Source organism: Aquarana catesbeiana, linkage group LG11 (genome assembly GCF_042186555.1).
Source record: "Aquarana catesbeiana isolate 2022-GZ linkage group LG11, ASM4218655v1, whole genome shotgun sequence".
In the NCBI taxonomy this organism is placed as follows: Eukaryota; Metazoa; Chordata; class Amphibia; order Anura; family Ranidae; genus Aquarana; species Aquarana catesbeiana.
In genome coordinates, this window is record NC_133334.1 from 2,824,699 (window position 1) to 2,837,629 (window position 12,931).

General features: G+C 45.4%; 1 protein-coding gene across 9 annotated transcripts in view; it reads right to left on the reverse strand.

Annotated features, from left to right (window-relative positions):
• LOC141111803 (hemicentin-1-like) overlaps positions 1-12,931 on the reverse strand; it is a 368,745-nt gene that overhangs the window by 30,988 nt on the left and 324,826 nt on the right. For all 9 annotated transcript variants that reach the window (XM_073603946.1, XM_073603940.1, XM_073603947.1 and 6 more), the window contains 2 exons: positions 9,855-10,163; positions 6,229-6,540 (listed from right to left, as the gene is read on the reverse strand). In XM_073603946.1, the coding sequence (XP_073460047.1) occupies positions 6,229-6,540; positions 9,855-10,163 (621 nt within the window). The remainder of the gene's footprint in view (positions 1-6,228; positions 6,541-9,854; positions 10,164-12,931) is intronic.

Genomic DNA, 12,931 nt, shown 5'->3' on the forward strand with positions numbered 1-12,931 from the left:
TTGAATAAACCCTGCCTGCATTCTGGGATCCGCACGCATGACATATTGGGATATAGCGGCTGTGTGTCTCAGTAGAAATAAATGGGATGCCGGCATTGGGATGCATGGAACACTTTATGCATCCCCAAGCCAGTAAAAGACAGCCCTGCATTTTAGACGCATGTCTGCAGAACGCCCTGTGTAAATGAAGCCTAAAGATGATTTTTTTCTGTCATTCTATATCATTATTATCATGATAATCGCACAATACAGGGGCTGTGGCTCAACGCACCTGTACTGTGTGATTATCATGATGATAATGATGATGATGATAATGATGAGTAATTGTAATATGACACATGGAGGGGGTAATGTACTCAATGATGTATTACTGACCAGTGGCAATTAATTAACCCCTTTGTGCTGCATTAGTGGCAGTGTTTATAAACCCCTTCATGCTGTAGCATAAAAGGGGTTAATTAACATTGATAGTGCCACTGTCATTAATGCTGCACAGAGGGGTTAATTGCCACTGGTCAGTAATACATCAGTGAGTACATTAACCCCCTCCATGTGCCATATTACAATTACCATTGTAAATTATTTAACCCTCCCCTCCCCCAAAGCGTTAACCTCTTCACAAGGTGTTAACTCATTAACATAAGAATGCCCGCCGTAGCTAATTAACATAACAATTCCTTAGCTAAGTGATCACTTACTTGCAGTGCACTGAGCTCTGGCTACAGGTCCATCTTGTCTTCAATCCTGCCGCCCCTGAATCGTGACGTCACACCAGCCGGGACTAGGAAGCTCCTTTCGGGTGGAGATCACTCCGCCTGACAGGGAAGTGAAGTGACACTCACACCGCTGTGCTGCAAATCTGCCAGTGTGTAGCAGCGGCCCCTGTGTCACATCACTTCCAGACCCCCATAGTGATGCCACTGACCCCCTCTAAATGAACTGCTGGGGCCCAGGGAATATATTTTAGGCCACCTGGGACTTTGGGAGAGCCAGGGGAAGTAGAAATAAAGTCCCTGCTGCTGCATTTAGAAGCCTCGTAACGCAAATCTGGTGTGGTGGTGGAGGGAGAAAGCCTTGGAGTCTGTACTATTTTTGAGGGGTGGCAATTGCCCCCTGGATCCGCCCCTGCCGCCAGGTCATATTATGCTGACCTCCTGGGCAGGAGGGACCTTGATCGGGCAGGAAAATCAAGTTTTCTGGTTTCTATCCCAAGACTGGGATATGGCAGTTCTCTTGCAAGTTTGACAGAGGACATCACAGCAGATGAGGTGGTTAAGGCTATTAATAAGCTTGCCCTTAAGAAGTCGCCTGGGCCAGATGGATTTTCAAATTTGGTCCCATCGATTATGGCCTCGCAAATTGGGAAAGCAGGCTGCAAGATGCCGATGCCAAGGTTGCCACCTGGAAGGACTGGAAAATCTCTTACAGGGAAAGGATTGACCTGATTAAAACTTAGCTGATTCCAGTATTTCTGTATGTCATGTTTGTCTGTGTTTTGCCAGTGTCCTTCTATGTGAGAATCTACAGCTGTTTCTTCCAACTATTATGGGGGAACAAACCGAATCTCGTTAAGAGGTCTGTAACCTACCTTCCCAGGCAGATGGGTGGCCTAGGTATGGTCAACCCGGTGTTTTTTTATTCTCTGATGTTTTTGAAACATAATTTTGCTACCATGCTGGCAGAGGAACCGCCAGGGTGGGTTGGTATTTTTCAGTCCTGGTTTAGGTCTTTTCTGGGAAGCTGGGAGAATGGTGGGCCAGTGAAAAGCCTGAGGTTTCGACATGGTGAGCTCCCAGCCTATGTTGCTCCATGCCTGAAAATGCTTCGGCAGTGGCGAGTGACGGCGGAGGAAATTAGGTCTCTTCCTAGGAAGACCCTGGAGAGGAGGGTTGTTGAATCTGCCTTTAGTGAGCCACTGGCCTTGAGGGATTGCCCAGGCCCTGTTATGAGGGAGGGTCTGCATTTGCTCAATCTAGAGAGAATCGGGATTTGGCCTGGCGCTCATTTCATGGCAGACTCTATGTAAAGGGCAACCTGAAGCATCGCTCTGCGCAGAACTGTGGTTGTCCAAGAGTACAATGTGGTGGGGTGGAGGAGACAATGGACCACTTCTTGCTTCAGTGCCCCTTCAGTATAGAAGTCTACAAGAGGGTGAGTGGGGCTCTGGGTATCCTTTTCCTCTCCGGCTTGAGTTATGCGGAGTGTTCGTAAGGTGCCTTTGAGACACATCAGGATTTTGATTTTGAGACACATTTTATCTAGTTAGCTTAGTAGTCCGTTTCTTCACATGGAATGCATGGTGTTGGGTTTCCATTCGGAAAAAAGTCCTTCCTGTCGAGGTGGTGGTGCACGACATTCTGGATGAGGTTGGGAAGATTCGGGGGCTTGAGAAGGACAGGTGGTGACCGGGGGTCTGGACAAAGGCGAGGAGGAATGTCAGGTCTCTGTAGCTGCTTTTTGTCAGTCTCTGGGTGTGCGGCTTTCTTTCTGTCCTTTCACGTCCCCTAGAGTTTTATATAAGATTGGAGTTTTGGAAAAAGGCCGCATTCATGGGTTACATGTGTAATGATTTCTTAGCCTGAGGGTGTGTTTAGGTGGGGGGAGGGGCTTTGTTTAGGTTGGTATATTTAGTTTTCTTTATGTTTTTGCTATGCTGATGTAAACTATTTTTGTTTATATATATTTTTATTTATTTTGTATATATTGTGACAGAACCCACTATCACTGTGTTTTTTGGAGGGGTTATGGTCTGGCCTCCTATCCACAGACTATGGCCCAGCAGAGAACGAGAGATTTGGAGGGCTATTTGCCTTCTCCCACCACCTGGAGAAGATGTCACCTCTAGACATTTGTGTCCGTGGTTGCCGATTCATCGGAACCGGGTGAACGCGGTATCTGTGGCTGGGCTCGTGGAGTAGTTTCCGGCTACCTAAACCTATTGGCCCGGCTGGGCTAAATATATACTTTTATTCCACAAACAATGTACTTTTAGCTGATAAAGGCATATACAAGACGGCGGTATTCCCAAAGCATGGAGCTACGCGACTTGGGGACAAAATGGCATTGAGATAATGTAATGAAGTTCCCTAGATCAGCTACATCCCATCCCCCCTCTTGTTATTGGTGTAATTATGTTGGGTCATGGCCTGTAGACAAAAGGTCTGGAGACACATCTCAGGAGGGGCTGCCTGCTTATCATAATCCCTTTATGTGTTTCAACTCTTGTTTCTGTTTCAAAGTACAAGTGTTGAGTTCCCATTGGTTCTTCCTTGTTCCCTCCCCCTCTATGACAAGGCTAAGGGGAGTGTCCCTAACTGTGTATAAAGGTGGATGTTTTGTATTTAATAAACAGTTTATGCTCTGCGTGTTTAACCCTCAACACCTGTGTGGTTTGCCTCGTGATTGGGGGGTTAAGGGCTGGTTATGGCGAGTCTGTCGGCCGCGGGTGGGTTTGGTATACGAGATCCGTCACATATATATAAATATGTATTTATTTAGTTTGTAAGATTTTTAATAAACCAAAAATGTACACTCTAATGTCCCCTCCCCCACAGTCACACATTATTATTATTATTTTACATTTATATAGCTCTGACATATACCCTGTTTCCCCGAAAATAAGACCTAGCGTGATTGTCGGTGAAGGCTGCAATATAAGCCCTACCCCCCAAATAAGCCCTAGTTAAAGTCCTTGTAGGTCTTATTTTCAGGGTAGGGCTTATTTTCGGGGAAACAGGGTACCGCAGCGCTGTACAGAGATCACTGAACCAATTACATCAGTCTCTGTACAGAGGAGCTTACACTCTAATGTCCCCTCCCCCACAGTCACATCAGTCTCTGTACAGAGGAGCTTACACTCTAATGTCCCCTCCCCCACAGTCACATCAGTCTCTATACAGAGGAGCTTACACTCTAATGTCCCCTCCCCCCACAGTCACATCAGTCTCTGTACAGAGGAGCTTACACTCTAATGTCCCCTCCCCCACAGTCACATCAGTCTTTATACAGAGGAGCTTACACTCTAATGTCCCCTCCCCCACAGTCACATCAGTCTCTATACAAAGGAGCTTACACTCTAATGTCCCCTCCCCCCACAGTCACATCAGTCTCTATACAGAGGAGCTTACACTCTAATGTCCCCTCCCCCCACAGTCACATCAGTCTCTGTACAGAGGAGCTTACACTCTAATGTCCCCTCCCCCACAGTCACATCAGTCTTTATACAGAGGAGCTTACACTCTAATGTCCCCTCCCCCACAGTCACATCAGTCTCTATACAAAGGAGCTTACATTCTAATGTCCCCTCCCCCACAGTCATCTACTATTATTTTTATACATGTAATTGAAGTTTCTGGGTCGATGTCACTCCATGTTAGTACAATGCTGCACCTCCTTCCACACCTCCAGACTCAGCTAACACCACTTACTGTAACCAGCTCTGGTGTCTATTCTTAATTAGAGAGACTTAAAGCTGTACTGACCCGGGTTATATTTCCACCCATCTGCCTTCCTCTTTTCTCAGCTATTCACCTCTTGGCGGCTCTGCCACCATTTTTCATCCAATCATATGTAGCACCCTCTACCTTTAGGTAGGTGCTGAGTGTCGGGTTTTGTGTAATCTGCCAGTACAGGTACATTTAAGCAGGCGTATGCTGTGAGCTTTTTGTCCTGGGGGCAGGAAGTGGTTTAGTGTAGCAGTGGGTGACTGACATGTACTTCAGCTCTTGGGCGCCTCCCCTGTTTCCAGAGAGAATGTTATGGAAAGGGGGCAGAGCTGAGTGCGACATGAGGTACATGTGAGGAGCTCTGACCAATCCCCATCTAGGATTAGCAGGGGGCAGGCCTCCTACATATACTCATGGTCAGCCTGCTGGGGGAGGAGTTGTCGGCTGGGTGAACTGAAGGATGGAGTGCTAGACTGTGGTGCTGGAGGGACACCTCCATCTGGGGGGGGGTGTAACCCCGGCGGAGGAGCTCGGGAGCTGGGAGGGAGCCTATCATAACACGGTCATGGAGAGGTGTCCTGGAACAGGAGCTAGGAGAGACAGTTGGTCTGCATGGTCTGGAGTAAGTCCTTCAGGAAGGATCCAGGGAAGGTGTCGGCGAGTGGAAGCACAATGGAGAGATCTGGAAGAGACATGCCAGGGGAGCTGGGTGTAGAGCCAGAGGGAGAGACTGTGGAGTTTGGGTCAAATTAATGCAGCCATGAGGATGGGCTGGATTTGCAAGTCGGACCGCTGGGATCAGTAGTCCATCATCATTAAATCTACTAAAGGTACCGGTTGTTGCCATGAGGGGTACTGCAGGCTCCAGGCCTTCAATGGTTTCATCTTCTACTTAAACTGGGACTTATTCAGAGTGAGGCCTAGTCATATCTGATGGCGTGACAGGAATACTAAGACTGTGACAGGAAGAGAGGTTCTGAGGTAAAAGTCTGTCAAGTTCATTGTCAGCCATCTTGTCTTATCTCAAGAATGTGACGCGCTAATTTCTACATCCTATCGGAAGAAGTGTATCTATTGCTATAACATTTCAACTATTCATTGTTTCTATGGGCCTCCCATGTCCCTTCCCCAACCAAGTTCAATCCCATAAAATAACAAAAACAAGCAAAAGACTGTTCATTGACTAAAGGAGTGTGTCTAATGGGTGACTGGCAGAAGGGTGAAATGTATGGATGTAGTAACTCATAGCAACCACCCGCTACACATATTATAGGACTACATTTCCAACCACCCGCTACACATATTATAGGACCAATGACTACATTTCCAACCACCACTACACACATGAGGAACTTCCTAAGCCCAGACTCACCACCTGAAGCCCTTCCAATGTTATCATGGCATCATGTAAAGGCTGATTGTATGAAATGATTGTATAGTGTGGAAGTCTCCCTCTCTGTAGCTGTATTATTGTAGATGGATAAAGCAATATGAAGGTTCTCTTCTATAAGATCAGATCTCCTCCCAGCCCCCCCATCACAGTACATTGGGGGGGAATTCTTCATTGGTCGGTATATCTCATCACTATCAACATTGTGTAGTAATGGAGATGGAAAACTCTCTGTACACTCCGCCATATGCGGCCTCTTGTACTATTGTACTGTCTGTGTGTTCATATTCTGGTTTTATTACAGCCTCACCTTCACAGGACATCACTGTCTATATATCATCCATCTACTGAACCTATCACCATTATCTAGAAGGAGAATGAAGATCTCATTACCTTTCAGATGTAGCGGATATTCTTTTACAATTGTCTTTCCACCATGAGTGATCTCCAGGCGGATGTGAACTCCGTGTTCTTCAGATGTCGGAGTGAATGTCAGCTTTGTGGTTCCGGAGCAGATCCTGGATTCCGGGTCTTTCTTGAAATTTTCTGTCCAATCACCATACTTGAATTTGGTTAATCCCCGATACCACCGAATGATAGGATTTCCAGGATACATATTACTGATTGCACAGGATAATGTCACCGTCTTCCCAAGCTCAGGCTGTGCGGGGTCACATTGTATGTTATCCAGAGTGGGCGGAGAGCCTGCAATATAGAGGAAGCCCAGTGTTATACATCATGAAATAACATTTTTAAAAAAAGGGAAAAAAAAAGGAGTACCACTAATAAATGAGACCCCCCTCTGTATAATATCGGGATATTGGAAGGACACATTGTCCAGACTGCACTGTCCTGTCATTGTGGAGGGAACTTCCTGTCACATCCAATCCCCCGGAAGTAATAAGTGTCTCCATATTATCGCATATAAGGGAGTCTCAGAAAGGTAGTTAGAAAAAAACAAGCAGCGCTGGTCTGTACGACCCTCTGGGCTCTCTCATTAATTGCACTAGTGACTAAATAATAGTTTTCACTCATATACAATATTTGATAAAATAAGCAGTAAATAACATATCATATAAAATTACCAATATATAAAAAACAATCCAATAATATTGTGCAAAAATTGAATAATCATAAAGTGCTAATGAAGTGCGAATAATAGAAAAAAAAGTGCCCAAAAAATTATTGTCCAATCAGAAATCAATAAAAAGTCTGTGAGATCCAAAAGGAGAAAATCACAAAGAAACATTCCAATATTGTGTTATATAAACCTCTCTAAGGTGTTTTTCATGCCCCTGTGTGTAACATCCAGTGTGATCCTTCACCATTCACACTAAATGACCTCACCAGAGATAATGGCTGGTCAAGTTATAGAACAGCTACTGCGCACATTGCTGATCCCTTTTTAAGGTTAATGACTCCACGATAATTACTCCAGACTCGGTCCTTGAACCCTCTCATACAGGTCCCGATCACACATACAGTGCCTTGAAAAAGTATTCACACCCCTTGAAATTTCCCACATGTTGTCATGTTACAACCAAAAACATAAATGTATTTTATTGCGATTTTATGTGATAGACCAACACAAAGTGACACATAATTGTGAAGTGGAAGGAAAATGATAAGTAATACAAATAAATATGTGAAAAGTGTTGGGGGGGGGGCATTTGTATTCTGCCCCCTTTACTCTGATACCCCTAACTAAAATCTAGTAGAACCAATTGTCTTCAGAAGTCACCTAATTAGTAAATAGTCCACCTGTGTCATTTAATCTCAGTATAAATACAGCTGTTCTGTGAAGCCCTCAGAGGCTTGTTAGAGAACCTTAGTGAGCAAACAACATCATGAAGGCCAAGGAACACACCAGACAGGTCAGGGATAAAGTTGTGGAGAAGTTTAAAGTGGTTGTTAACCCACTCCAGCTACATTATTTTATCTCCTCTGTACCATAATAACAAGTGTCCCTGTGCCTGTGTAATATAAAAAATCTTCTGATCTGTACCTATATGAGCTCCGCTGTGGGCGCTCAGCTGACTTGTCAGCTCTCTTCACTCTCTGGCACATAGCTGCAGTGGGCGGGGCCGAGCAGTCCCACTGATGTCAGCCGGGGAGGAGAGGAGAGAGAGAGAGAAAGAGCCGCTCGTCAGCTGAGCACTCGGAGCGGAGATCATATAGTTACAGATCAGAAGACTTTTTACATTACACAGGGACACTAGTTATTATGGTACAGAGGAGATAAGCTGGAGTGGGGAGAGCAGCAGGAGTGGGGGGGGGGGATTGGGTTTTATGGATGCTGGTAATGGCAGACAGGCAGTGAGGGGAGGACAACAGAGAGGACACAGGAGAGCAGATAGCAGACTGTGGATGACGGAATCACGTAAACTGACCATGGTGTCAGCAGCCCTGATTATCGTGGTCAGTTTGCAGAGGGGAGGGTATAGCCAGGCAGGATCAGCCAGGTATTACAGGTGTTACAGGGGGGCAAATGACACAGCACAAGCACTGTGCTGTATAACATGCTCTAAGGGAACAGGATCTGTTTTTTTTGGGGGGGGGTTAACAAACACTTTAAAGCAGGGTTAGGTTATAAAAAAATCTCCCAAGCTTTGAACATCTTACGGAGCTCTGTTCAATCCATCATCGGAAAATGGAAAGAGTATGGCACAACTGCAAACCTACCAAGACATGGCCGTCCACCTAAACTGACCGGGCCGGGCAAGGAGAGCATTCATCAGAGAAGAGCCAAGAGGTCCATGGTAACTCTGGAGGAGCTGCAGAGATCCACAGCTCAGGTGGGAGAATCTGTCCACAGGACAACTATTAGTCGTGTTCTCCACAAATCTGCCCTTTATGGAAGAGTGACAAGAAGAAAGACATTGGTGAAAGAAAGTCATAAGAAGTCCTGTTTGTAGTTTGTGAGAAGCCATGTGGAGGACACAGCAAACATGTGGAAGAAGGTGATCTGGTCAGAGGAGACCAAAATTCAACTTTTTGGCCTAAAAGCAAAACGCTATGTGTGGTGATATTTATTTGTATCATTTATCATTTTCCTTCCACTTCACAATTATGTGACACTTTGTGTTGGTCCATCACATAAAATCCCAATAAAATACATTTACGTTTTTGGTTGTAATGACAAAATGTGGAAAACTTCAAGGGGTGTGAATACTTTTTCAAGGCACTGTAGAGGCAGGATAGAAGGAAGGCTTCCATAGTGTAAAAACATTTGAAAAAAACAGGCTTTAATTAAAATAATCAAAACACCCACATATTCATAAGGGTTGATTTACTAAAGGCAAATACGCTGTGCACTCTGCAAAGTGCAGTTGCTCCAGATCTTAGTAAATGAGGTAAAGTTTCACTTTGCAAAGAATATCCGATCACGTGCAAGGAAAATAAAAAAACAGCATTTTTGCTTGCACATGATTGGATGATGATAGTCAGCAGAGCTTTTGCTTCCTGACACTAGCACGTCACATGATGAAACGCGTAGGGCGGGACAAGGACACTGATGTCACTGTGCATGCCAGTGTCCTGCTTGTGGCTTGAATCACCAGCCGGAGACAATAGGCTACATGAACAAGAGTTGTTCCCTAGTGTCAGACACTATGATCATAATCTCCACTATGTTCTACTCTATGTGTGACCTGTATGAGAGGGTTCAGGGATGCAGTCTGGAGCCATTAACCTTTAAAGGGATCAGCAATGTGCGCAGTAGCTGTTCTATAACTTGACCAGCCATTATCTCTGGTGAGGTCATTTAGTGTGAATGGTGAAGGATTACACTGGATGTTACACACAGAGACATGAAAAACACCTTTGAGAAGTTTATATAGCACAATATTGGAATGTTTCTTTGCGATTTTCTCCTTTTGGATCACACAGATTTTTTATTTTCTTGATTTATTTTATGATTGTGTTTTGAGATCCAAGTCCCCAAATATTTTTGTGGCGCTGTTGTTTATCGAGTCTCAGAAGGTGAAATGACATTATATGGAGAGATTTGTCCCACTTACATAATTCTTCCAGTGTCCAGATGACGGGTTTTGGTCTCGATAGGCTGACATGCTGAACCTGACATCGGAATTTCTTCCCCAGATCCTTCATTGTTGGGGTGTAACTGGAAGTGCTGGTCACATGATAGAGTCCTTCATTATTCGGGAGGGGGGCAGTGGTGGGTGGTGATATTATGATGTCATCTTCTGTGTACCATGTGACTTGTATGTCTGACGGGTAAAATGAATGAATCCTACAGGAGAGATCCAACTTCTCACCGACACAAACAACTTCCTGATTCTTCATTATGGGGTCCAATACCGGAACCGCTGAAATAAAACAAACAGAATTTAGGCCGGAATAATAGTCATTATATACATATTCCCTGTAATAAGAATATTACCATGAAATAGCCATGTCATAGCAGCCGCTGGATAGATGCAGGAATTGCACTGCTCAGGGGCAGTGCTGCCACCCTACCAAGCTAAAATTCACTGGCGCAACACCCAAAATTTACTGACACCGCCACATTTTTACTGGCATTTCAAAAAGTTCCAAAATTGCAGTTTTAAGTGCAAATTTCGGTACTTAATCTACAAACAACTACAATATACAGTTAGTAATGTGATTTCAAGTAGATCTGAAAGCAAAAAAACATTGTTTTATATAGCAAGGCAGGTTATTATAACCCATCAGTTTTTTGTCACCTATGTCCGCACAGACAGAGAGAGACACACACACAGACAGCCTTTGCCCCCCCAAAGATACTGCTTTTGCCCCCACTGAGAGACACAGTCTTTGCCCCCGACAGCAAAAGAGCCTCAGGCTGCAGTGCCCAGAAAACAGACTGCTACCCCCTCCCGGCTCAGGGAAGACAAGATTTGGGCACATATGAAAACGACTGACTCTGACTCTGACGACTGACTCTGACAGCACTTCAGCAGTGCAACACAGATGACTACCATGAAACCACCAGGCAGTTACCAGGCAGGCCTGGTCCCCAGCAGCCCACTCTACCATAAGAGGGAAAGAATGAGCACACAATGAAGCACAGATGATAAATAACTCACCTCCTACAGTGACAGTCTCTCTCCACCTCGGCCCAGGCTTTGTTTTGAGCTGTATCTCCACCTGAGAGCTTTGAGTCTGCAGGCTTGCCTTGCTTGTGTGCCTGGTCTGTTCATTGCCGTGGATGATCCGACAGTCTCCGTCCCTCAGACAGCATAATAGTCTGCCAGCCACTTACTGTCTCCACCATGAAGTCCCCTCCACTCTACCCACACGGCTGATGGTGCAGGTAGGGGCACAGTGCTGTGGTGGTGGGAATCCCTGACTCTTCACAGGCTCCAACATTTCCAGGCAGAGACAGGACCGACCTCCTCCTCCTCCGCACTGTCACTGTGGCGAAATGAACGAAAATGGACGGAGCGCGGCACCGGACATTCAAAAATGGCGCCAGGCAGCACCATCACTTTACTGCGCATGCACCCGCCCTGCCGAGCATGTATGAGATTTCCCGAGCCCGGCCGGCTTCAGAATGGCGCATGCGCAGTCTTTTTTATGGGCACAGTTGCTCGTAACGGACATTTACGGGTGGCCCGAAAATGGGCTGAAATTTACGGGCTGCCTATAAATTAACGGACAGTTGGCAACACTGCTCAGGGGCTCAGAATCAGGACATTCCATGGAAAAGAGGATCTCAAAAGTGCTGAGAGACCAAAGAGTAAGCAGAAGGTTTGGGCAGCTCATAAATTACACATCTGATCTTACTTATGTCAGTTTGGGGCAAACCTGTCACATTCAGAGAAAAGAGGAGCAAGATAGAGTTTACATAGGAAAAAAGTGAAGACTTCTACCAGACTGCAACTCGGGTATAGAGGAACATTAAGAGTAGGGATGGGCCAAACACCCATAATGAATAAGCGCAGCGTCTCTGTATGAAACGTGTCTACCTGTACCTGTTTGCCTGTTCTGTGGTGTTATTCATGTTACGGATTTTACAATAAATAGATTCATTACTACCTTCGTGTGCAGCCATCCATTGCTTTTATCCATATTGCACGGCCGGCGAGCCGAGGCTAGCACCCCTGGGAGAAGTCCATTCCCCACAGCTTACCTGGTTCCATCACTCACCTGGAGTGGCATTTTCTTTTCCTATTACCCCCCCAGTTCGGTTTGCACCAGAACATGCGAACAGACAAAAAGCTATAGCGAACATGTTAACCCGGGGCGGTCGGCTTCGTTCCAGGAGTGATCCGTCCTGAGGGGGAGGCCACTGATTCATGGAGTGAATTATCTATCTATTAATGTCTGATATTGATGTTAATTATATATTATCAATATTTGGGATTTTCACTTTTATTTATTTTAGCGCTGCTATTGTTTTCTTTTTCTGTACTATTTGGTGTATCTCACTTTTAGCAGCTGCCTTTTTTTTACTGTTTTTTAGATATAGCGCGGTATTTTCCTTTTTTTAGCACACTAACACCAGTACACATAGGCACACAAATCACCCCCCAATCACCCCCTAGTTAACCCCTGCACCCCCTGTCACGGTGTCAACAATTGCAGTTTTCATTTTTTTACTGATCACTGTATTTGGTGTCATTTGTGACTGTTATAAGTGTTAGGACAATTAGTGGTAGGCCCCGTTAGGTCTAAGGTACCCCCCTAACCCTCCCCTAATAAAGGTTTAACCCCTTGATCGCCCCCAGTTAATCCTTTCACCCCCATCGCCAGTGTCACTAATCAATCTTTTTTCTGATCGCCGTATTGGTGTGACGGGTGACGCTAGGTAGCCTGTTAGTTATTTAGGTTCACCCCATATACTACCCCTGATTGCCCCCTAGTTAACCCTTTCAGCCCCTGTCACCAGTGATCACCGTATAAGTGTTACGGGTGACGCTGGTTAGTTTATTTTTTATAGCGTCAGGGCATCCTCCGTTTATTACCCAATAAAGGTTTAACCCCCTGATCGCCCGGCGGGTGATATCAGTTAGGTTTTAGTGTAAGATAGGGTCTGCGTCGCCCCAGGCAGCGTCATATTAAAGCCAGTAGCGCTAACACCCACGCATGCAGCATACACCTCCCTTAGTAG